At 35.6% G+C, this 27,290-nt stretch overlaps 2 protein-coding genes across 16 annotated transcripts in view; one reads left to right on the forward strand and one right to left on the reverse strand.

Annotated features, from left to right (window-relative positions):
- GPHN (gephyrin) overlaps positions 1-27,290 on the forward strand; it is a 623,627-nt gene that overhangs the window by 577,769 nt on the left and 18,568 nt on the right. For all 15 annotated transcript variants that reach the window (XM_060294925.1, XM_030855270.2, XM_060294927.1 and 12 more), the window contains one exon: positions 16,722-16,809. In XM_060294925.1, the coding sequence (XP_060150908.1) occupies positions 16,722-16,809 (88 nt within the window). The remainder of the gene's footprint in view (positions 1-16,721; positions 16,810-27,290) is intronic.
- On the reverse strand, positions 3,406-3,711 carry LOC115852054 (protein canopy homolog 1). The gene has a single exon (XM_030854476.2). It carries the CDS (start codon positions 3,682-3,684, stop codon positions 3,406-3,408), a length of 279 nt encoding a protein of 92 aa, XP_030710336.2. The 5' UTR covers positions 3,685-3,711.

Genomic DNA, 27,290 nt, shown 5'->3' on the forward strand with positions numbered 1-27,290 from the left:
GAAAAGAAAAAAACATTTTTTCCTTGTGATGAGAACTCTTAGGATTTACTCTCTTAACAACTTCCATGTATAATACACAGCAGTGTTAGTTATATTAATCATGTTGTACATTACATCCCTAGTATTTATTTATCTTGTAACTGGAAGTTGGTACCTTTCTACCACCTTCATCCAATTCCCCCTCCCCTCACCACCTGCCTCTGGTAATCAAAAGTCCAATCTCTTTTTCTATGGGTTGGTTTGTTTGTTTGTTTGTTAAGTGTAATTGACTTACAACACTATGTTAGTTCCTGGTATACAACATAGTGACTCAATATTTCTATACATTACAAGATGACCACCATAATAAGATTAGTTACCATCTGTTACCATACAAAGATATATTATTATTGACTGTATTCCCACACTGTACATTTTATCTCTTTGACTCATTTATTTTATGTTTGTACCTCTTAATTGCCCTCACCTATTACAGTCATCTCCCCCATCCCCTCCCCTCTAGCAACCACCTGTTTGTTCTCTGTATCTATGACTCTGTTTCTGTTTTGGTTTTTTTTGTTTGTTTTTTTATATTTTAAAATATTTAGATAATGCTATTACATATATTAATAAATATCAACCAAGCAGAGAAATAGGTATAAAAAATATAACCAGTTATTGACTTTTTTTTTAGGGCTTGCTTTAGTAAATCAAGTATTGATCTCTCCCATTTGGAACTTTGCTCTATTCCACTCTCCACTCCTCAGTGAAATGGATTCATTGGTCTTGGCTTCTTCTTAGCAAATCGTAATCCACATAACAAAATATAAGCTGTTCATCTCAGCCAATTTGGTCTTTTCTTTATGAGAAGAGGCTCACAGAAGTCTTCCATGGAGACCCAAAGAAACCATCACCTAAAAGTACGATTTGAAATCATCCACCTGAAACACGTCTTCTCTCCACATTATTTTAATAAGCATTATAAACCTCTCCCCACCTTTTCTCCGAGATTTTCTTCTGACCCAGAATTAGGTGCTTTTCATGGACTCTAAGAAACTTTTCTGTCACACCCTAGGTGTTGTTTTGTTTCTTTTTCTTCTTTTTTTCTTTTTCTGGCTTTTTGCTTTTGCTTTGTTCTTGGTCAGTAAAAGTCATTAAAATGCAGGAATGTGTTTGGAGGCGTGGCAAAGCCAGCAGTTAGCTACTCTCTCATTATTGTTCATTAGCAAAAGCAGCGCAGCATCACCACACCCAGAGGGAAACTTAAGAGTCATCGCAGCCATAAGAAATGCAGTGGCTCACTCAAATGTAGTGTTAATCAGTAACTACAAACATTTACATGTGTTTAACAAGTTTGATCTGGAAATTAAAAAATTATCTAAGTCATGAGATATTGAAAATCTTGCAAGAGACAAGATTATTTTTACTGGGAAGTAAGAAAAAACTGAAAAGCCCTATTTATCAAAACCTTAAGATATTCCCCATCAGAGGCAAGATATTTGGTTCTCTCCAGTCAAAGCAGAAGCCTCAATATCCATGAGAAACAACCATCAGTGGAGGGAAGGCATACCTCCCCACGGTCCTTTAGATGGGAAACAAAAGCCCAAAATCTCTTAAATTCTATGATTAGCATTAGTACTGTCTAGATGTGAGAATGTGTCAGGTTTACCATTGAGGGTATGGAAAGACCACAGCCAACACTTCTTCAATCACAAATGTTATGGTTTTTGAGGGAACTTCGTGCCAGTGTCTCTACATGTTCCCATGAAGAAACAGTTTAGTGCATTTACCAAGGAAGCCTAAGTTAGGAAAATGTTTATGACTCATTTTTTGAAATGCTAAATTAAACTTAAATAGTTAAGTTTACTAAAGTTATAGGGACTATGTTTTAAGTCACAATTTTACTACCCTACTGAAAAATGATGCTAATTATTCTTTAATCCTATTTCCATTTTTTATCAGTCGCATGCAGTGCAGCCACATTGGGTTATAATATGTAGGATCTATACTACTTAGCCAGCTACAGACATACCAAAAAATCACAAACCTTCTCAGTTTTCCCAAATAAAAGGAATTAACTTTAAAAATGTAACTTTTAATAAGAGTTGAGGTGGGTAAAGGAGAAGAATGGAAACCTCTTTCTCTTCATTTTGGCAAATTTTTATAAATGTGAGAATTATTTCCTCCTGATGAGTCAGTTGAGTGGCTTAAGTAATGTGTTTTCTAGGCCATCAGGTAACATATGGCAAATAGTTTTTGTTTTGGGGACTTTGCTCTATTCTACTCTCCACTCCTCAGTGAAGTGGATTCATTGGTCTTGGCTTATTCTTAGCAAATAGAAATCCGCATGACAAAGTGGATCCTACCTAGCATCCTACCTAGTAAATTCTCAGAGACAACAATGAGAACTTCTTTAAAACAAGTGTAAAATAGGTCCTGACCTTTTAAATGATTAAAGTTATATTCCAATGAATGTAAACTTAACAGAGACAATGAAATCTCCAAGAGTTAGTTTATTACTACACTCTGTTATTAACGTGGTCAAAAGGCTATTTTCCATAAGTTCCCACCTCTCCTTCCATCTCCACACCTACAAAAACATCCATAGAAAGAATGATAGGTTGGTTAGTAGTAAAATCTACACGCTAAATGTTAGGTGAAAGTCTTTAAGAAACAAAGGCACGACAGGAGATTTTGCAGCAAAACAAAACATGGCCATTGGTATCATCCTTTAAGACTACATGATAATAAATACATGAATAATAAATCAACTTTCTAAATCATTTGAATTCAGGATGTATGCATCAGAAAGGCCAATATAGTTATTGTTCCCTGTAAAAGTGCTCACTGCTTTTTATGCATTTAATTAAATTTTAGAAATTAAAAAGTTTTTAAACTTAAGGTTTCTAGAAATTTAAATTTCATTCCTGATATAAAGTGAGTTCGCTTCTTTCAGTGATAGCCATACAACCCAGAAAAATTAACCTGAATTTGCAGCAATATGTTTTCTTAATTTCATGACTAATCAAGTGTTTATGAAATCAAATCAAGTTTTTATCAAACAGAACACTATACTTGTATATGTGCATGAAATATACAGTACACGTTATTAAATCCTTATTTCATTTATGAAATGTCTTCACTTTTTTCCTATTACTGAGTTAAATGCTTTCCTGCCAAGCCTGTTTGTATCAAAATCTACAAAGGTAATTCGTTTCATGCACTCCTCAGCTTCACCTATAGAAAGAATTGGGGCTCGTCATGATGCCAAACAAGAGATTTTCAATAAAATATCAAACATGAGACAATGCACTATGAACAAGAGACGTAAAGTTTCTTCTCATGAAGAAACATGAAGACAGAAATGCAGACATTGACCTTGGGGGCTGTGACTTGTCTCTCCTCTAGCTAGCAACACCATCATTCCTAGAGTTCAGTGTGATTAGTAGAAGTTTCACACAGACCTGATTTCTCGCTGCACAGCTTGTCAGCGAGGTAGTGTGCCTCCTGGGCCATAAGTGAGAATATTTCATCTTCGTACTCTTCCATTATAGTTTCACACGTGAATTTCAAATGTCTGTAAGCATCAGAATAAAAATAGAATTTTAAAAATTCTTTGTATATTTTGTCTCCTTTCCTTGGAGCAAATCTCTTGAAAGTCTTCTCCTTAGTCACGGGGTCTTCTTCAAGCTTATAGTCATTCATTCGCTCGCACACTTTATCCAAGAGGTCTGTGAGGAATGCCTCTGACTGGGCTAAGGGAATCGAATCACCCGCTCGCAGGTACAGCTGCGCTGTCTTTGGAACAGCTGGTGCCCGTCTCCGCGTGCCCCTCTCCCTCCGGAATCCAGCGAGGATTCAGAGGACCCTTTGGCCACCACCTCCGCCCCACGCCTCTGTTTCTGTTTTGATATGTATGTACATTTGTCTTGTTTTTTAGATTCCACATGTAAGTGAATCATAGAGTATTTGTCTTTCTCTGTCTGACTTATTTCACTTAGCATAATACCCTCTAGGTCTATCCATGTTGTCACAAATGGCAAGATTCCATTCATTTTTATGGCTAAGTAGTATTCCATATACAGTATATACACACACCATCTCTTCTTTATCCATTCATCTATCAATGGACACTTAATTGCTTACGTATCTTCACTATTGTGAATAATGCTACAGTGAACGTAGCGGCGCATATATCTTTTCAAATTAGTGATTTTGTTTTCTTTGGAAAACTACCCAGAAGTGGAATTGCTGGATCATATGGTAGTTCTATTTTTAACTTTTTAAGAACCTCCATAGTGGCCACACCAATTTACATCCCACCAGCACTGCACAAGGGTGCCCTTTTCTCCATATCCTTGCCAACACTTGTTATTTGTTGTCTTTTTTATAATAGCCATTCTGACAGGTATGAGTTGATATCTCGTTATGGTTTTGATTTGCAATTCTGTGATGATTAATTATGCTGAGCATCTTGTCATGTGCCTGCTGGCCATCTAAATATCTTATTTGGGAAAATATCTATTCAGGTCTTCTGCCCATCTTTTTTTTTAATTAATTTTTATTGGAATATAGTTGCTTTATAATATTGTGTTCATTTCTACTGTACAGCAAAATGAATCAGTTATACATATACATATATCCTCTCTCTTTTTGGATTTCCTTCCCTTTTAGGTCACCACAATGCATTGAGTTCCCTGTGCTATACAGTGTATTGTCGTTAAGTTGCCTATTTTATACATGATATCAATACTGTATATATGTGAACCCCAGTCTCCCAATTCTGCCCATTTTAAAATCAGGTTGTTTGTTTTTTTGATATTGAGTTGTATGAGCTATTTATGTATGCTGTATATTAACCCCTTATTGGTCATATCATTTGCAAATATTTTCTCCCATTCAATAGTCTGCCTTTTCATTCTGTTGATAGTTTCCTTCTCTGTGCAAAAGGTTTTTAATTAACAAATATAGTCCCATTTGTTAATTTTTGCTTTTGTTTCCTTTACCTGGGGAAACATATCCCAAAAAAATATTGCTACAACCAATGTAAAACAGCATACCGCCCATGTTTTCTTCTAGGAGTTTTATGGTTTCTGGTCTTACACTTAGGTCTTTAATCCATCTTTAGTTTATTTTTGTATATGGTGTAAGAAATTAGGCAAGTTTGAGTCTTCTGCAAGTAACTGTCGAGTTTTCCCAACAACATTCTTTGAAGAGACTGTCTTTTCTCATTGTGTATTCTTGCCTCTGTCGTATATTAATTGACCATAAGTCTGGGTTTATTTCTGGGTTCTCTATCCTGTTTCATTGATCTATGGGTCTGTTTTTGTGCCAGTGCCATACTGTTTTGATTGTTGTAGCTTTGTAGTGTAATTTGAAATCAGGGAGCTTAATACCTCCAACTTTGTTTTTCTTCTCAAGATTGTTTTGGCTATTCAAAGTCTTTTGTGTTTCCGTACAAATTTTTAAATTATTTATTCTAGTTCTGTGAAAAAATGCCATTGGTATTTTGATAGGGATTACATGAAATCTGTAGATTGCCTTGGGTAGTATGGTAATTTTAACAATATTAATTCTTCCAATTCATGGACACAGTCAGTGTATCTTGCTACTTGTGTCATCTTTAATTTCTTTCATCGATGTTTTTATAGTTTTCCAAGTACAGGTCTTTTACCTCCTTAGGTAGTTTTATTCCTAGGTATTTTTTTTCTTTTTGACACAATTGTAAATGAGATTATTTTCCTGATTTCTCTTTCTGATAGTTTGTTGTTAGTGTATAGAAACACAACAGATTTATGTATATTAATTTTGTATCCTGCAACTTTACTGAATTCATTTATTAGTTCTAACAGTTTTTTTGCTGGTGTCTTTAGGATTTTCTATATATAGTATCATGTCGTCTGCAAACAATGACAGTTTTACTTTTTCCTTTCCAATTTGGATCCCTTTTATTTCTTTCTCTTGTCTGATTGCTGTGGCTAGGACTTTCAATGCTATGTTGAATAAAAGTGGGTATCCTTGTCCTGTTCCTGATCTTAGAGGAAATGCTTTCAGCTTTTCACCATTGAGTATGATGTTGGCTGTAGGTTTGTCATATATGATCTTTATTATGTTGAGGTATGTAGCCTCTGTAACCACTTTATTGAGAGTTTTTATTATACATGGATGTTGAATTTTGTCAAAAGCTTTTTCTACATCTATTGAGATGATCATATGATTTTTATTCTTCAGTTTGTTAATGTGGTGTATCACATTAATTGATTTGTGGATATTGGACCATCATTGCCTCCCTGGAATAAATCCTACTTGATCATGATATATGACCCTTTTAACATATTGTTGAATTCTGTTTGCTAATATTTCATTGAGGATTTCTGCATCTATGTTCATCAGTGATTTTGGCCTATAGTTTTCTTTTTTGTGTGATATCTTTGTTTTGATATCAGATGATGCTGACCTCATATATGAGTTCAGAAGCATTCCTTCCATCTCAGTTTTTTTGGAATAATGTGAGAAGTATATGCATTAATGGTTCTTTAAAAGTTTGATAAAATTCACCTGTGAAGCCATCTGTTAATGGACTTTTGTTTGGTGGGAGTTTTTTAAATTACTGAATAAATCTCGTTACTGGTAATTGGTCTGTTCATATTTTCTAATTCTTCCTGAGTCAGTCTTAGGAGATTGTACGTTTGTAGAAATTTATCCATTTCTCCAAGGTTGTCCATTTTATTGGCATATAATTGTTTGTAATAATCATTTATGAACTATTGTATTTCTAAGATGTTTGTTGTAACTTCTTTTTCATTTATGATTTTATTTATTTGTGTCCTCTCTCTTTTTTTCCTGATGAGTCTGGCTAAAGGTTTGCCAATTTTGTTTATCTTTTCAAGGAACCAGCTGTTAGTTTCATTGATCTTTTCTATTGCTTTTTTAGTCTCTATTTCATTTATTTCTCCTCTGATCTTTATATTTCTTTCCTTCTATTAACATTGGGTTTTGTTTGTTCTTTTTCTAGTTTCCCTTTAGGTGTAGGTTAGGTTGTTTATTTTAGATTTTTCTTGTTTCCTGAGATAGGCTTATATCACTATAAACTACCCTCTTTGAAATGCTTTTACTCTGTCCCATAGTTTTTGGTTGTTGTGCTTCCATTTTCATTTGTGTTTAGGTACTTTTTTACTTCCTCTTTGGTTTCTTCAGCAATTCATTGGTTATTTAGTAGCATATTATTTAGCCTCCACGTTTGGGATTTTTTTTGCAGTTTTTTTCCTTATAGTTAATTTCTAATCTCATAGTGTTGTGGTCAGAAAAGATGTTTGATATGATTTCAGTGTTCTTAAATTTAATGAGCCTTGTTTTGTGACCTAGTATGTGTTCTATCCTAGAGAATGTTCCACATGCACTTGAAAAGTATGTGTATTCTGCTGCTTTGGATGAAATGGTCTGTATGTATCAACTAAGTTCATCAGGTTTAATGTGTCATTTAAGGCCAATGTTTCCTTATTAATTTTCTGTCTGGGTGATCTGTCCATTGATGTGAGTGGGATGTTGAAGTCCCCTACTGCTATTGTGTTACTATCAATTTCTTTCTTTATGTTTGTTAATATTTGTTTTATGTATTTAGGTTCTCCTATGTTGGGTACATATATATTTTACATTGTTATATCTTCTTGTTGGATTGATCTCTTTATCATTATGTAATGTCCTTCTTTGTCACTTGTAACATTCTCCGTTTTAAAGTCCATTTTATCTTGCATTAGTATTGCTACTTCAACTTTCTTTTCTTTTCTATTTGCAAGGAGTATCTTTTTCCATCCCCTCTCTTTTGGTCTATGTGTGTCTTTAGATCTGAAGTCAGTCTCTTGCAGGCAGCATATATATGGTTGTTTTTTTTTAATTTATTCAGCCACTCTCTATCTTTTGATTGGGGCATTTAATCCATTTACATTTAAAGTTATTATTGATAGGTGTGTACTGATTGCCATTTTGTTACTTGTTTTTGTAGGTCTTTTTTGTTCCTCTCTTCCTCTTTTGCTCTCTTCCCTTGTGATTTGATAACTATCTTTATTGTTATGTTTGGATTCCTTTCTCTTTTTGTATATGTATCTTTTATACATTTTTGGTTTGTGCTTACCATGAGGTTTGCATACACATATACATGATTATTTTAAGTTGATGCATTCTTAAGTTCAAATGCATTCTAACAACCCTGCATTTTTACTTTCCCCTACATGTTTAATATTTTTGACAACATATTTTATATCTTTTTGTTGGCATATCCTTAACTACTTACTGTGAATATAGATGATTTTACTACATTTTTCATTTAAGCTTCCTACTAGCTTTATGAGTGGTTTGTTTACTATGTTTACTGTATATTTGCCTTTGCCAATGAGATTTTCTGCTAGTCTTCAGGTCATTCTCATCAATAGTTTCTCTGTAAATAGTTGTGATTTTGGTGTGCCCATGGGAGGAGGTGAGCTCAGGGTCTTCCTACTCTGCCATCTTGGCCCTATTCCAGATAGAAATTTTAAAAAGCAGAGTCTGAACTGGAAGTGGACCCCCAATACCCACTGAAATCTGAGAAGATATAATAGTCAAAAGATATCATACCCTCTAGACATATTCCTCCTTCACAGAAACTGATTAGTATGTAAAGTCTTGAGAAAGCCACATTCATTTTCTGATAGATTTATTTTGAGATATACTTCTTTCTCTTTTATCTACCTTTCTATTAACTTTAAGCTTTTTTGACATCTAATTAAGTTACAACTCTAGGAAGGGTTGTTATTATTATTGGTGACCATCTTCCAAGATGAAGGTGAATGTCATAGCTTGGGGGAGGAGAAATGCTTCTATTTTTTTCACTCAAGTCAAATAGTCAAATGTTCCTGGTGTCCAAAAAGTGAGAAGGAGACACGTGTCATCTACAAGCTGAGTATTATATTGCAATGCCTGCATCAGTTTCTCCATCTCTGGTTCAGTCTATACGTGAAGAGAAAATAGTCATTGTGTTAATTATATAAATTTTGGTATTTCCATAGAATACAATATCTTAGAATTGAAAGGAATTTCTGATGTTAGCTTCTCCAATATTTTACTCAGTGGAGGTGTTAGAGAAAATTTCTAACAGCTGGCCATCAGGTTTTTGTTTGATGCTTTTAGTGAGAAAGATATTATTTGCCTCATGAGGAGAACATTTATTGTTGGATGGCTGTTATGGCAAGGATGTTTTTCTATTACCCTGAGCCAAAGTCTTTATCCCTGTTTCTCTTATCCATTAGTTCTAATTCTGCCTGGAGCAACACCAAGTAAATTGACTCCCTCTTCTACATGACATCCTCTCAAAGAAAGTACTATTTATGATTACGTAAATGTTAGTAGTATCTTCTCTTCCACCCACAGATAATATTATTTGCCCATAATATCATTATAGTTGTAAATATTGTACATTATTTATTCCCAAAGCTACTGTGGAGAGATTAATTTGAGGCCAGTGTTCATTCATTTATTGAGTGCCTACAATGTGCAGGGATTTGGTAGGTCAGTCAAGAAGCCTAGATAAAATGAGAACGTGACTTGTGAGACAGTCATATATTATTGTATCAGTTTTATAAATTTGCCTTTTATCACAATTAGTTTCCTCTCTTTATCCTTTTTAGTTCTTTTGACTTTAAATTCCACTTTGACATTAAAATGCCATTCCTGCTTTCTTGAATATCTATATTAGCCTGGTGTCTTTTGGGCATACCTTTTATTTTTATTCTTTCATCTCTTTTTAAGTGTATCCCTCATAAATAACATCCAAATGGGAATTGAGTTTTAAAAACTCAATCTTGCATTTGCCTTACTGTAACCCTGATCCTAGCTTGACGTTCATTTTGCTTTACCATGAAGTTTTCTATGTATTATTCTCTTGATATTTTTTCCTTCCATCTTACTTTATTTTTACTATTAATAGAACTTTGTTATTTCTTCTTTGTCCTTTTCCCTATTATTGGTTTGATCCAGGTGCTATTTGTTCCCTTTCACTCATTATTTTGGAAGGTGTGCTGTACTCTACCATCCCCCTCATGCTTTCCTTCTAATTTCTGATACTAATAATCAAATATTCATTTCTCCACTATTATATTTTTAAAAGGTGCTCACTATATCCCTCCTACAAGGCCTTCCCGTTTCCTCCATGCACATCCTACACCAATGAGACTTTGAGAACACTTTTACTTTTCCCATCTCCTCCCACTCCCTCAACTTTTAGGCATTGCTGAGGTAATGCTTTTAAACCTAGACTATTACTAAGTTTTCTCTTGCAGTATGTCTCTACAACTTCTGGGAAATCCGTGTTTAGTACATATATTATAATCCCCCAGTTTATTTGATTGTTATTCATTTAAATTTAGTTATATAGTTTATAAATGTGTGTGTATTTTACTAGTGTTTTCTCTACTCTTCATCTTCCCCTATCTTGAGGTCTCCAATCTGGTTAATTTTTTTCATTTAGAGTCATTTTTCCAGAACATTACTTGTTGATTTATTGTCTAAATTTTTACATTTTCACAAATATTATTCTTCTGTCCTGACAGGTGAGTGGTGTCTGACTGGATATAGGATTTGGGGGTTGCAAGCCTTTTTTCTCAGAGTATGTTGATATTAATCTACTGTTTTATAGTTTTTAGTATTGTAGGTAAGAAGTCCAAAACCAGTATTCTTATTTTCTTTGTTAGTAAATTTAATCTTTCTGTCTGACAGCTTGTAAGATATTCTCTTTATCCTTGAAATTATAAAATTTAACCAGGACATTTTTAGGTTTATAATTTTTTGTCAGTCTTACCTGGAACTTAGTAAATCTTTTCAATCTCCAAGCCCAAGTCATTACAAATAAATGAAATTTTCCTCTATTTTCCCCCTCTATCAGTTCCTTTTTTCCCGTATGGGATTCCTATTAATAATATGTCAGTGTCTTGCTGTGTCTTCCAAATTTCTTATCATCTCCTGCATGACTTGTGTCATTTTATATTTTTGTACATCTCTTTGAGACATTTCTACTACTTGGTTTTCCATGCCACTAATTGAGTTTCAACAGAGACTATATTCACCTTCATCTACTAAATTTTAAATTTTGAAAATTATATTTTTTGTTCCAGAACATCCTTTTAAGGTTGTAAATGAATCTCCATTAGTGCTTTAATTGTGTGTTGTTTTTGTTGTTGTTAAAATTATCTATTTCCCCCAACATGTTGATTTCACTAAGAGCCATCCTAACTATCGTTCTTATTCTTCCACCCTCCAGTTGCTGGCAGCTTAAATTGCTGGTATTTTCCTTTACCTACTGAGAGTTGTATTCACCCTCAGCCCTCAAGAAGCTGCTAGGGTGCCATAGACCTGACAGGAATGTAGTTATAGTGGAAAAGAGCATCAGAGTGGTAAAAGGCATGGAAGTCACAACTCCTGGATTGGCAAAGCAGCAATAGCAAGCTGCCAGTCTTCTATTGAAGCCGCTGTGCTTCCTGGACATTTAGTTATGCAGGTTTGGGCTTTCCCAGTTGTTAGGGATAGGGCAGTCTTAGTATTTTTTAAGTAGACTTCTGGGTCAACTTAAAAATAATACCTTTGTGCTTAAACTGCATCCCAATCAGCTTCTAGTGCTTTAAATCAGTGAATGTTAGACATGGAAAGGACCTAGTCCAAATGTTCTCATTTTACAGATAAGGATAATGAGACCCCAAGAAATGATGTTCATTTTTCAAAGTCATCTCAGCGGTAGAGACAAAACTGGATTCTAGGCCCTGACACACTCAGGCTTCAGTTGACAGTTCTGTTTTCTGTCATCGAGTACTTAAATTTCTAGCATTTAGCACTAAATCAATGCTCTTATAGAATGTTCTCATATAATATTGGTACTCTCAGAGAACCATGGGTAGGTACTTATTTCAAGTGAAAATGGATAGAAAGTGTTAGTAAATCAAGATTAATGCTAGTATTAGATTTATCTTTAAAGAAATGGTTAATCACCTTTCAAATCTAATTAAAACTGCAGTTTTTAATGAAGAAAGAATTAAATGATATCACAATATCCCTTTAAGATCTGCTGTTCTTTGAGAAAAGGGAAGCTACTGGTATATACCTAGAAAACTTACTAATCTGCTTAATTGAACATCCCTTCGAGTGGCGATGGTGAGAAGATATTTCAAACGTAAAAAATACAAGTTATTGGTTTTTGATCGTCACTATTTGGCATACACAAATAATATTTGTATACTTAGATAAAAATGATAAATAACTTTTCTGACGATGTATATAACAAAGTGTCTTTCACAGTGTGAATACTACTGTAGTTTAAAAGAATAGTAGAGTGAACATAGGTGACCTTGAACCTGTCACTACCTCTGTGAATTTCATTGACCTCTCTTGCCCTTCCTACATCATAGAGTTGTGAAATTAACACATAAGTGTGACAGTGTATTGTTCTTTTAAAACAAGAGAATTATTGTCATTAATTTTATTTCTTAAATATCAACTGATCTTATATATAGGAAGTAATGTCATATGTAAGACATATAAGGTCATATTATGTTTTCAATTTACTCTCCTATCGTTGCAAAAATTAATATGCTATGCTCTCTATTTAACAAAACTGAGAAAATCATAATTATTTTTATCCTACTATAATATCCATGATTATAATCCTTGCTACCTATTTTTTATCATTATTCAGAGTAATCTCTTAGTCTTAGAAGCAAACTCAGTTTTTAGTTCTTAAAAATAAAAAGGTTGGGGGGATGGAATATGAAATAAATATGGGAAAATATTAGCATTTGTCAAATCTGAGAGATGGATACATGGGTGTTATACTGTTATCTTATGTGAGAAATATTTCATCATTTAAAATATGAATCACAAAAAAAGAGAGCAAATTTATGACTTGTGAGCAAGCCCTAAGTTATGTTTAATCAAAATCTTATTTAGTTTTCATCTGAATACAGGATTCAGAACTATGTTTGTTTCATTCCGCAGAACTAACATGTTCACAGATGCACTTTTCTTGTCATCCCAGACAGATCTCCTGCTGCCTTAGCATCCTCTGTTTTATGCTTTTGCATAACGGTCCATTCTCATGAGAGTTTTCCTTGTATGACATATCATATGCCTGAAAAAACTAGACAGTCACTCTGCTTAGGCACTCGACAAGGAAACAGAGGTTCTAGTCCTAGCTCTGCCACTTACTGCTCCGCCTAGCCTTTAAAATGCTACTTTGCCTCTCTGAATACCACTTTCCTTTTCTGTAAAATAGGCATAATCATACTGTTCAATCTACCTCAGAGATTTATTGTGAAATAATAAATGGAGTTATATCATGCAGTATAAGTGAAGTTACAAATCCTCTGACAGTTGCCATACATTGGTCCCTGTCCCTGTAAGCTGTGATCTCTTTCTAGGTCCCACACACCGGAAGTATGCAACTGAAAGTAGAGTTAAAGAGGTGGGCAGAGGGAGATAGAGAAGGGCAAGCCCCAAAGAATGCTCCCAGCTCTGCTACTGAACACAATGACCCCCAAAGACCTTTCCAATTTTAAGATTTGATGATTTTGTGAATCCATCAGCCACAGAGAAGAAAGCAGCATTGAATGTATTCTTTGAAACATAATAAATTACAGTAAGGACTTGCTTGATATAAAATTCCTTTTAGTTTATTTCTGCAAGTTAGAAAATATCATGTGAAGAGTTGATGACTCTGCAGTTGTACAAAATAGGAAAAAGTCTTTCCCAGATAATATGAAAACAAGGAATAAGGGGGAAAAAAAATCACTGAAAAGTATGTTTATTTGCAGCCATCAGCTAGCCTGTCCCAGGAACTTTACCCACCTACAAAGATGTTGATGTGTATGTCACTGCTGCTTTGTTTCCAATGACTTTGCCATAATCCTGTAGAGTTGACAAGCTATAAATTAAATATTGTAAGATTGGTAGAATTAGCAAATGTCTCTTATACTAACACAAAATTATATGTTGTGTTGATAATAGTCATTGTCCCTTCACCTGAATCACATCCTGCATCACCCTGTGTTTGTGATGTTTTTCCCATTTACTCCATAGGCCAACCATTGGCTCAGCTTAATGATTCAGCAAGGCAAGGGGACCAGAGTGCTGGGCATGCAGTGATCAGGAATCCATCACATACATATCTTATAGTATTGCAGTACAAAAGAATAATTTGTTATCTTTTTCCCTAAAGCTAAATGAAAAAGATTGATGAAAAATCTGTTCAAAATACATAGTTCAAAAATACACCCATTTTTTAATATAATTCTTCCAAGATGTTTGCCCAACCAAATTAGCTTCAAAATTCATGTCAGGGATTTTTTTTTAAGTTTGTTTGTTTTTTAAATGTTTTACACATAGATCCTACCTTCATTGAATACCTGGGTATCTTTTTGGCTGCATAAGCAATTAACTGGATGATTTCAAAGGATCCCTGTGTTATAGATTGAACCTCATGTGAGCCATTTTTCAAACTTTTATTGTTGTCTCCTTGGGAACTTGCTCACCAAAGCCAAACAACCTCTGGTACACTCATGGACAGGCCAGTGCTTGAGGAGCAGGAGAATTTTATCTAGAGTCAATAAGAGAACCTAATAGTAAATGGAACTATTCAGGCTGGAACCAGGCCTAGCTTATTTATTGAGCCCTTTGGGCTTTTCACATACAGTTCTATGAATGTATTTGAGGTCCAATCTATGATTTTCTTCTGTGTTAGTCATAGATATTCTCCTAAATAAAAACAGTCAAATATGCTAAAGTTGAACTCTGCCAGGTTGTTAGGTTTGTATGATAACTTTTGTCAGTACCACAGTAATAACAACAACAACCAACCTTTCTTATAAACTCAGTTTGTACCAGGTACTGTCCCACAAACTTATATATATTATGTTACTTAACCCACATAACAACCCTATACTATCCCTACCTTACAGATGGAAAACTAAGGCAAAGAAAGGTTTAGCAACTTGTCCAAGGTTCTACATCTAGCAGGTAGTAGCACCAGGATTTAAACTCAGGCAGTCTGACTCCAGAGTTCACACTCTTAATCTCTGTAATGTGCCACCTCCCAACTTTGTCTCCTGAAGAGCCTCTCGGGTAGATCTCAAGTTCCTCTCCTTACCTCTGTCACCCCTGGATAAAAGTTGTGCTAGTTACAAATCTCCTCCTCCTCCTCCTTTTCCTCTCTTCCTCCTCCTCCTTCATCTCCTCTCCCTCCTCCTCATCCTCCCATGAAATAGTGCATCAAGGGAAAAGGATATGAACAAACTTCACTACCATGAGAGATTTGGGAGAACATATGCAATCCCATTGAGACATCATTTGATTTCAAGTTAACAAAAACCTGCTGATTCTAGTTTAAGCAAAGGGGGGGATTTATGGGAAGAGTTGTCTCCTGGAGCACAAGACCAAGAATATGCCTCAGGAAGGACTAAAAACAAGAACTAGAGCATTAGAAGCCAGGATGGTTCCCTTTTCAAATGTACATGTTAGATGTCTATGGAGGAGAAAGGGAAATACCTCCCTTCTCCACAGGGTAAAAAGTTCTTAGAAAACAAGGGTTTAGGCTGAACAAATATTCCTCAAAAGGCACCTTTTCTGTACTCCATCATTTGAAGGTAAATGCAAGTGCAGTGCACATTGCCCAGTAGCTTTGTATGCATTTAAAATTGTGACTAAACAGTCCCTTTCAGCTATTGCCTGATTTCCTGTCCCTCCAGAAACCCTGATGGTTGGCATTTTGTTTTTTTCTCACTTGATTAATCTCAAGTTAGGCCTTTGCAACCCTTCTAACATCAATAGGATAAGACTGTTGATTTCACGCCATCCTTCCTCCCAGGCCTTCCATCTGTACAATCAGAGGGCCTGGTGCAACTTGTCTTTTCAGTTGACTGTCAGGAATCTCACTAGTTTCAATCCCTAACATTCACCCTGTCCCTTTATCCTCTCAAAATATCTCATACTGTCTCTGCCTTCCTTGTTCTTTTTTTCTCTACCTTTTTCCCAATAAACACCTACTGGCTCTTTATATTTTTAGGGACCCCCCCCACCCTTTTCGCATTAGATGAAGTTCAAATTCTTGACCTTGAGAGCCCTCCAAAATCATGCCCTACACTACCTATCCCAGCCGTTCCAAGTCAGGTCCCTCACTCAAGCAGTTCATTTTCCCCATTCATCGAGAACACCACAGGCTTCATCACAGTCCGATCCTCTTGCTTACAAGGCCCTTTCCCATTCCTTCCCACCTGTAAAAATTCAGCCCATTTCTCAAGGCCTAACTAAATTAAGTCATATTCCCTCTAAAGAGTCCTAAGTCTCCAACACCTAGGGCGATCAACTGTCCTGGTGTGCCTGAAATTTCCTAGGAAATGTAACTTTCAGCACTACATCTGGGATATTCCTAGGCAAACTGGGATGGTTAGGCAGCCTATCCACACCTCACTGTCTCCCCTCATTATACTGCCTTTTTGGGTAAAAAGCCTGTGAAAGTACCAGTAACTACTATTTCCACACTTACAAGTTTCTTTCTCCACAATGAGTTATGCTTTTACTGTGCAGAGACCTTTTTGATTCCCACTTCATACAGACTTTTGTGCTGTACTCATGTTAATGCCTACTCGTTGAATAGGTGGTCTAGTTTTTAGTTGGCACTATATTTAAAATCTTTTCCTTGTGTGTTAATTTATTTGTCTTTATTTTTTTTCCAGCCCAGATGACTTACTCAATGCCTTGAATGAGGGTATCAGTCGTGCTGATGTCATCATCACATCAGGGGGTGTGTCCATGGGGGAAAAGGTATGAAAAAATGAGGTTCATGAAGTCTGCAGTTGATTAACAGTGGTGTGGTAGTCATCTGGTATCCATAACCAGACTCCCACAAAGCTGAAAGTCCACAGGGCTTCAGAAATTTCTGGGCATTCTAAAAGGTATGCAGTGCAGATAAGTCAGAGAGCTTACCATCTCAAATTAAATCCAGGAGTGAAGGTGTTAAAATGTAGATAGGTATTCTTTTCATAGCAGACAGATTGCCGGGTCAGTCTTCCCTCAAAGTCTTCTAGAGGTCTTGAGCCCTGGGTAGAGCAGATTGCTGCAGTCCTCTCCCAAGATCACAAAGGCTAGGCTGAGGTCTGCATTGTAGCAAAGCTATAAGAAATAATTTGCAACATGTCTGTTATCATTACCATCAAACTGCCTGATGTGCTCTGAGCATCACGAGGGCAAACCCTGAAGTTAAGAGTACTTAAGTTTTAAATTTCTTATTTCCAGGGAGTATTTCATATAAAACTTATCTTGGTTGCTAATGAACTTAATTATGGGACAGTACCTATTTGACAGACCAGAAGTTTGCTTTTCCAGTACTTCTGAAGAGGCAACAAGCTTATAGCTTACATAGGCTTGGCAATTGTGGCTCAATTATGGTAAGAACAGAACACTTCTGGACCTTAACCTTCTTTATTAGTGCTAACAAAGATGTCATTTATCCCAGGGATTTGCTCACAGGTCAACAGCCAATATAGTAAAGCATATTGGTTTTCTTTTTTTACTCTCTGTGTGGTAAGATACTTACACTGAACCTTTAATTTACTAGGAAGGAGATTTTTAGGAACTGGGCATCCCAGAGTATTCCATAGGAGCTAATAATTGTCCTTCCTAACTCCTTGAGGGGGAATCATATGAAAGAAGAACCAGGAAGAAAGAGAGAAAGCATCAATGCAGCATACTCCTGCCAGCCTGCAAATTCTAGTCCCCAAAAGAATTCCAGTGTACCTCAGTAGCAGAAAGAAAGAAAAGTGTAAGAGAGAGAACATCTGCTTCAGCCCAAGGGCAGAGCCTGAAAACCAGTCACTGAAAAGACAGGGAAGTTAGTCAAGGAAAGATCCAGAAGCATTAGGTAGCACGCATGAATTTTAAGTGCAGAAACTCAGGTACACAAGAAATTTATTTATGTGATTCAACTTAAATTCCACTGTGAGTACCTATGCTACAGAACTGGCAGGAAATTTTATTTAAGCCACTGTAGGACTAATTGCCTCCAAAAATTATGCCAAAGAACTGGGAGGGGCTTAAGAGGCAACAGAGCATCAAGGAGACACATCTGGTCTCCAGTCTTCGCTGGACACATCTAGAGTGTCCTTGTCATGCCATTAGATCTCAGATCTTTGTTCTTATGGGCCATGCTAATAGCACTGGGATTATGGGGAGACTGGGAGTCTTAGGGCAGAGGAAAGGGGCCCCTACTGCTTGTGGGACCCACAGACGTCTATCCTCTTCTCAGCCAAGGAGAAATGACTCTTCCATAGTTGCTTCCCTCAAAATCTCTCCCCACCCCCACCTCCTCCTGTTTCACATAGCCTTTGCAAAGAGTTTTCATTTTTATAAAACACCAAAAGTTTCGGGTAAACAGTATCTGCTTTCTGCCCTAAAAACTAAAGAATTGTGTGCATTACTATAAATTTTCCACCACCTACAAAATTGTAAAATAGCTCAAAGACAATGAAACGTGTAGATAATCGATAAGGATACGCTAGACTGGACATCAAATAATTGTGTCTTCCTATTTCAAGGTCTCTTAATTTTTCCTAACAGTGTCTCCCCCACCCCATATGATCAAAATAATCACAAAGATCATTACTGATCACAGAAAAGGACTGGTCTCATAGGTTTGCCCTGATTATTTAGCAACAAAAGTATTAATTAACCATATAGGTCTCCTTGAGTTTGTTTTACACATCTACAGCCATATAGCAATAGAATATTAAAACTAATGAACAATATTCCAAATAAATAATTTGTTAAAATATTTTTTATTTCCCTTAAACATTTCATTTAGTCCCATGGTTTTCTTGTTCTGCTAGATCTTGGGTTAGCAGTCTGCTTTCTTGAAACCATCTGTTTTCATTCTAAAGAGTCCTGGGATTCCTGACTCAGTCCACTGGTACTGTACAAAAGTTATCTAAGCTATATCACCTCAGCAGCCTGTACCCTAGAGACTATTCTTTGAAGCATCAATAGTTCAAAATACCTATGATTGTCCTTTTCCCTAGTGCTCTGAGTCTCTTTGTTGCAGACACTAACTATTTACTGTAGCTTATATAGCAGAGCCTTCAGGCCAGCATCAAAGTAAAACAGAGGCTTTCCTTAGCTAGTAGATATTTAATAGCTGTGCTTAATTTATTACTGTAACCAATAATATTAGAAGATAAGTAAGATTCTCTATTGGTATACAGTAGGTAACTATTTCATAAAAGTTTTGGTCAGTGTTTCCCCTGAGGGTGAAAACATATTATGAACAGCAAGGGCATTGTCAAATCTCCAGACACTTCCCATAAAGCATACAATTTCTGAAACATTATATTAATGACATTTTACCTGCATAAACCTAACCTAGAGCACCTAGAGCACTAACCTAGAGTGAGCCTTTCTTCTCAGATGTAATAGTAACTCCCTTCCTCTGAAACTCCTGTAACGGTAACATATCAAACAAACCTAACTATTTCTAATTTCTCTTTTTATAAGGTGAAAGAACAAATCTTCGTGACTTTCTAGGGGCCCTCTAGGAAATTTCAAACATAGTCTTAGGCGTTGAAGATATTCTGAAAAAATTTTTTTTTCCTAAATTTAGATCTGATCTTTAGAAGGCAAAAAAGAGTTGTCAAAAAAAAAAAAGTGGGCACCTGATTAAGATAGGATCATAGCTACCTAAGAAACATACTTGGTTACCTAATTTTTCAAAGCAACAATAAAATACTGGAAAACAAGCATAGAAGGTAACATGATCATAAATAATATTGGCTCATTCATAAATTAGGAACCTTTGTTCTGTACTTCTTTATTTCCTTAAATAATCAAAGACAAACAAAAAGGCATATTACACAAAAAGAATAACCTTACATATCATAGGGAAAGCATTAATCAGTAAAGCAAAGAAGTAAGCTCATCAAAACTGAGTGAACTTACTAAAATTTTAATATATTTCTCAGCTTCATTTCAAACACAGGTAATTAAACCAAGGCAAATCAAAGTCATTTTCAGAGTTTTGTCCTTTATTATGCTTTTTTTATATGTTGGAACAAACTGACACTTTACTTTAGAACTAAGAGTGGTCTCCAGACCAAAGAGGGTCCTGGAGACTCTTTAAGTGGGTCTGCAAGGTTAAATCTATTCTCATAATAAAACTAAGACTTTATTTGACTTTTTTATTTTCCTTCTCTCATGACTGTATAGTGAGTTTTTCCAGTGACTGTATGATCTATAATATCTCATCAGACTGAATATGGAAGCAAATAAGAGAATCCACCTGACTTCTATTAAGCTGAACATTAAAGAGATTTTTTAAATTATAAAACAATGTATAAACAATAAGTTACTTATGTTAACATGAAATAGCTTCATCACTGCTGTTTACAAATGAACCAACAAATAAATATTCTTAAATTCTTAGTTTTAATTTCTAATACAGTAAATATCAATAGACATAACCCACATAACAAAAGCTCTAGGGATCCTTAATGGATTTTAATTTAAGAGCATGTAAAGGGTCCTGAGACCAAGTATTTTGAGTATTGGACTTTTTTTTTAATATTTTTTTTTCCTGAAAAGTGAAAGAATATGCATAGTTTACTTGTCTGTCATGATTACTTCTAACATAATTGCAACCACCCATATTTATTATAATGTTTAAGAAAATCACTAATTTCTATTTCACAGCAAAAATTAGGGGGCATCAATCATTGACAAATCATATGTAAGCATTTTAGCAGACTAGCAAAGTTCATAAACACAGAATACAACTTTGTACAGCCACACACATCCCCTTTGTACCTTCTTAATGTAGCAAAAATGAAAACATACTCATTAACACGACCCAAAGATATATCCTCTCTATGGCATATTAAAATAAGAAGCAAAGTATAATGTATTAACTAAAAGTCATGCTTAGTAAGCAGTGATCGAGTATCCTATTGTACTTAGAAATCAAGGTATCTCATGATTATTCATTAATTAATCAATTTAATAACTGTTCAAGATTTTAAATTACTTAAAAATCTTGAAAATTATTTTCAAGCTGACATTCTACAAACATAATTACTATTGAAATTAAAAGTTTGTCAGAATAATGATTCTATTTCATTGAACCAAATTTTAGATTTTTCACAATCTTAAGTATTATATAAGAGTAGCGTTAGACTCTTTGATGAGTAACCTATATAATTTTAGGAAAAAACAAACCCAAGCAAAATAAAATGTATTTTCCTACTTAACACTGATAAGAGAAAGAACATGGCTGGGTTTGCTTATTAACCAAAATAATTAAGCTAGTCTCATTTGCCAGAGATTTACCTTAACTATGTGAACTTTATTCTTAAAATTATAAGAAGAATTTTTTTTAGTGCAGCATATTTAAAATAGTATAAGATAAATTTTCTTATTATCTGGGAACTTTAGGAATATTCTATTTATGTAAGTACTTATCTCTCTAAATGAATCAGAATAGAGTATCTTTAATTTAAGAGACATTAGAAGTGTTTCGGTGTGTTCATTTTTCTCCCCGTTGGCAAAGCAAACTTTATTGTGGGCCTAAGATCAGGGCTCTTCTCTTCATGTCCTGCTAAACCAGAGAGCTGGGGATGAGAGGCTCTTGTGTTTCCCCTGCAACACCTCCATCACATTCAAATTCAAATGGAGAGAGCCAGGGTAGGGGACACCCTGAATCTGCAGCATACTCCGAGGAAGGCCCACTGTGCATGGCGGTCTCACAGGCATATAATTTATGAATACCCTCCAGAAATAGGAAAACATTTCACACTCACAAAACAAGATAAATGCCTTCCCTGGATCACAGACACATAGACACACAACCACATAAAGAATATACAGCTTCAGGGACTTCCCTCGTGGTCCAGTGGTTAAGAATCCACCTTCCAATGCAGGGGACGTGGGTTTGATCCCTGGTCGGGGAACTAAGATCCCATATGCCGCAGGGCAACTAAGCCTGTGCGCCGCAACTAGAGAGCCTGTGTGCCACAACAAGAGAGCCCACATGCTGCAACCACTGAGCCCGCATGCTCTAGAGCCTGCATGCCACAACTAGAGAGAAACCCACGCACCGCAATGAAGAGCCCACTTGCCGCAATGAAAATCCCGAGCGCTACAACTAAGACCCAACGCAGCCAAATAAATAAATTTTTTTTTCAAAATACAGCTTCAGCTCTACAACTTCAACCACAGATTAAGAGTAAACACAGAAACAAACAAACAAACAAAATTAGTCTACAAATAAAGAGCTATTTTCCTTCCTAGAGGTCACAAAATTCTTAATTGGTTTAGGCTCAAAATGACAGACAAACAAACAAGAAAGACTAACAAACCAGATTCTCTATCTTCTCTTACCTAACAGAGAATAGATTTCAATCACCCATTTATAGGAATCACCAAATGGTCAGACCATAAAACCGAATTCTCAATCATTGATGCTACAAAGGGGAATACCTTATTGGCCATGCATAGAACCAAAATTAATAGAGGAGGCAAAAATAGAGAAACCCAAAGTTAGCAGATTTCAGGTTTTATTACTACTTGGCATACACTCCAGAAACCAAAGAATGATGTATGCAGGTTTAAGCCACCCATAAAATGCACTTTTCTGGCAATTGAGTTTACTTGGTTTTGTCAGATAAATCAATACGGCATCTCAGTGGAGCCTTCAGAATTGTTAAGGTATAGTTTTTTAAAGATAAAATCATGAATCTCATATTTTTTTTATTTTATAAAATGAACATGTGTCAATGATTTTATTTAACTCATTAGTTAATGAGGGAACCAGTAAGATGTTGCAACTGGTTCTAAGAATTCAAAGAACAGAGACACCTATAGGTAATCAGAAATGCCAAAATCAGTCTGCTAATGGATGCAGAACTGTTCTATATCCACAGGAGAATAATCAATTACACCGCCACTGACAGAATTAATTTGCATTTCTTTGGATACTAATCATGTTCACAATCAGTTTTCTACAGCTTAATTTTTATAAAATAGCACAAAGACAATGAAAGGCACAAATAACCCAGAAGGTTGTTTGGATATCCAATAATCTTTTTTGCCCATTTCAAAGTCTTTCATAATTTATCTGACATTGTTTGTTCTTACTTGAGTTGAGGGAAAGACCTGTCTCCTTCATCCATTCGTGTTTCTTCTTCCTATCTGAATCTAGCTTTCAGAACATCAGACAGAGGTCCTTCCTGCTTCTATAGGTAGACAAAAACTTAAGAACAGTGATGATTCTCAGCTTTTATTGCTATGTCTGGTACAAGCTTTCCATCACAAGAAACATGAAGCATTTCTTCATGTTCAGAAAGAATGAAAAGGGGCATTTTTACAACAGAAATGCTTTTTTTTCAAGAAAAATAAAATACTTTCATTCATTTAACAAGTATGTAGTGAGCATATATGCTTTCCAAATTCTGTATCATTACCCATAAGGCCCTGCATGTGTGGCCTCTGCCTGTCTCTCCAACCTCCCCTTATGCCTCTTTCCTATTCATTCACTACCTTCCATTGTCTTTTCAGTTCTAGACACACTCTTTACTGCTCTTGAAGGTTTTGTATATATACTTTCCTCTGTCTGGAATTCTCATCCCTCCACACTTCTCATGGCTGAGTCCTCATCCTCACCACCTCTTTTAAAATGGCCTTTCCTTATTCTCCACCTCATACCATTATTCTCTATCCCAGCACCTGCTTTTTTCCTTCATAGCATGTACCACACTTTATAGTTATTTTATTTGTTGTTTTATTTTAGGCTGTCTCCTCCTCCAGTAAACTATAACAGGACATCCTTGTGCCAGGGACCATATGTATCTTGTTCACTATTAAATCTCTAGCACAAATAGAATTCCTCAGACATAGTAGGCACTCAAAAATATTTGTTGAACTAGCGAATGAATGAAAGTCATGTGCTAATCACCATGGACTCATTATATATATACAGAGGGTTTCTGATCTCACAAACTTTATAGTACAATAAAGGATACATATCTGTTATCAGGCAACTGCAGTATTACTTAAGTGTATGATGTCAGGAGGACATAGTACTATAAGAACACATAAGAAAGGCCTGGAGATTTCTGCTTCTACTATGATGGAGTGGCTTATTTGGACCAACTCTCCCACCAAGGACAACTATAAAAGCTATGGTGGCACAGTGGTTAATAATCTGCCTGCCAATGCAGGGGACACGGGTTCGAGCCCTGGTCCAGGAAGATCCCACATGCCACGGAGCAACTAAGACCGTGCACCACAACTACTGAGCCCCCGTGCCACAACTACAGAAGCCCACGCGCCTAGAGCCCATGCTCCGCAACAAGAGAAGCCATCGCAATAAGTCAGCCCACCACAACAAAGAGTAGCCCCCACTCGCTGCAACTAGAGAAAGCCTGTGCACAGCAACAAAGACCCAACACGGCCAAAAATAAATAAATAAATAAATTTATTAAAAATAAGTAGATAAAAGCTATGTAAATTTTTTTAAAGAATAAGAAAAATGTGTCCAAAGAGAACAACCAAGACAGATGGGATTCAAGGCACCAAGATGTCAGAGAAAAGTGAACCACAGAGAAGCTGAACTGGAATTCTTCACCATATATTTCCTCAAGGCATTTACTAACTCCTAAGCCAGGAGGGACAGGGGATGATGTAATGGTCAAGAGGTCAAGAATCTAAGCATAACAGAATAGCTAAAAGGCTAAGAAAATAAGCAGAGTTTTCAAAAGTCTTAAGAGTTCAAGACCTGCCGTGGAGGAGGGACCCTGGCAAATATCTCAGTCTTTCAGTTTAAACCCTTGAAGTGCCGTGATCTAAGAATAAGGGCAAACTGGAAAAAAAAGCAGTCTTCACAAAGACTGCAATTGAGCCTCAAATTATCTCAGTCTCTGATTATATCAAGGTAATCTTAGTTAAGCTGCCAGAAGAAATTAAATTCTTTCTGGAGGAATAGATCATCATTCAAAACCTCTGAATTTTTTTCATATATAATGTTTGGACTTTACCAGAAATAGCACAAAATAACTAAAAATTTAGAAGGGAAAACAAGATAGTACAACCCTAAAAATGGTCCTGACATTTATATTGCCTCATATGGACTTTTAAAAACTGTAATTAATGTGTTTAAGAAAAAGAAATGACAAAGAATTTCACTAGAAAATTAGAATCTATTTATAAAAACTAAACGAAAATTTGGAAAAAATATGGAAAAGAGCATAAAAGACATATGGAATTTGGTGAAAGGTGTAACATATGTGTAATTGGAGTCCCAAAAGGAAAGGAGAGAGTGAACAAAAGCAATATTTAAGAGATACTGGCAGAGAGTTTTCCAAAACTAATAAAAGACATAAAGCCAGATATTCAAGGAGTTCTGCTAATCTCAAGCAGGATAAATACAAAGAAACCATACATAGGTAGTCATAGCAAAACTACTGAAAACCAAGGACAAAGAGAAACATCTTACCAGAAGGACATGTTACCTTCAAAGGACCAAAAATAGAACTAACAGAAATGATTTAAACAGAAATTATGGAACTCAGAAAACAATGGAGGGACTTCCCTGGTGGTCCAGTGGTAGAGAATCTGCCTTCCAACGCAGGTAACAGGTTCAATCCCTGGTCGGGGAACTGAGATCTCACATGCTGCAGGGCAACTAAGCCCACGCACCACAACTACTGAGCTTGCACGCCTCAACAAGAGAGCCCATGTGCCGCAAACTACATACCACATGCACCCTGGAGCCTGCACACCACAACTAGAGAGAGAAAACCTGCACGCCACAACTAGAGAGAATCCCACATGCCACAATGAAGACACGACGCAGCCAAAATAAAATAAAATATTAAAAAAATAAAAACAAAATCAATGTGTTCAAAACAGAACTTCTAAAACATAAAAGAGAGAGAACAATGGAATGGCATTTGTAAAATGCTGAAAGAAAATAAAAGCTAGTGTGGAACTGAACTAGATAAAAACTGAACAGACCTATCCTAAAGGGAGTTTTTCAGGTGGAAAGATTATGGAAGCATGAAAATGTAGAAAGGACTAAAGAGCAAAGGAAAGGGTTAATATGTGGGTAAATGTAAATGAATTGTTATCTTGAGGTTTAAATGTATATAAATATATATTGAATATATAGAGTATATATTGTTTGTATAGTATATGTAGAATGTATATATATAATAGTATATATATACACACACACATATTTATAATGTATATAGAGTATATGATACATGAGAGCACAAAAAGGAAAGAGGAATGGATGGAGTTAACATGTTTTAAAGTTCTTACATTGGGAAGTGATAAAAATACCAAATTATGATAGATTGCAGTAAGTTAAGAATGCATGTTGTAATCTCGAAAATAACTACTAAAATAATAAGAGAATGTGTAACTAACAAATAGAAGAAAAAGAAAATTAAACAACAAAAAATTTTGGTGAATTGGAAGAAGACATGAAAGAAGAAAAAGAAATAAAAACAAAAGTGACAAATAGGTAATGAATAGGAGGGCAATAGTTTTAAACCCCAAATATAGCAATAATTATATTAGGTGTAAATGGACTGAGTCCTCCAATTAAAAATTGTCATTCTGGATTTTAAAAAACAACCAATTGCATGATGCTTATCAGAGACCCACCTTAAATATAAGGACACAGCTCATTGCAAGTAAAAGATGAGAAAAACGTTACAAGGAAAGATAGCTGGTATGACTCTCTTGATATCAGAGAAAATTAAGATAAAAAGGATTGCTAGATATTAGGTGGAGGAACATTTCCTATTCATATATGTACATGGATCAGTTCATCAAGTAAATTCTAAACTATTGCATCTAATAATATAACCTAAAAATAAACACTAATCAATCTACTATCCAGCCCTGGGAATTTAGGGGAGGCTGAGAAGATGACTGAGATTGAGAGTCATCTCAGAGATTGAGAGAGAGGAGGGTGGAAAGAAAGAGTTTTCTAAACGGAAGGAAGAACATTTTCAAAGATTTGAGGCAAGAAAGTGTAAAAACTGACAGCAATATAGTCCTGCTGGAATGTAGAGAGAGAGAGATTAAGGAAGAGGAATCGGGCTGGTGGGAAAAGGATTGCCTGATAAGAGCAATGATTGGCAAAAGGGGACTAGAAAATACAAGAATCTTAGCTATGATATTTAAAAGCTGAGACTTGTTTCTGGAAGGTTAGGAAGGTTAGGAACTTCCTGGTTAGGAAGTTATTGAAGTATTAT

The sequence above is a fragment of the Globicephala melas genome, chromosome 2 (assembly GCF_963455315.2).
Source record: "Globicephala melas chromosome 2, mGloMel1.2, whole genome shotgun sequence".
Lineage (NCBI taxonomy): Eukaryota > Metazoa > Chordata > Mammalia > Artiodactyla > Delphinidae > Globicephala > Globicephala melas.

Excerpts from the sequence above, each read along its gene's own strand:
- LOC115852054 (XM_030854476.2), bottom strand. The coding sequence starts at position 3,684 with ATGAATGACTATAAGCTTGAAGAAGACCCCGTGACTAAGGAGAAGACT.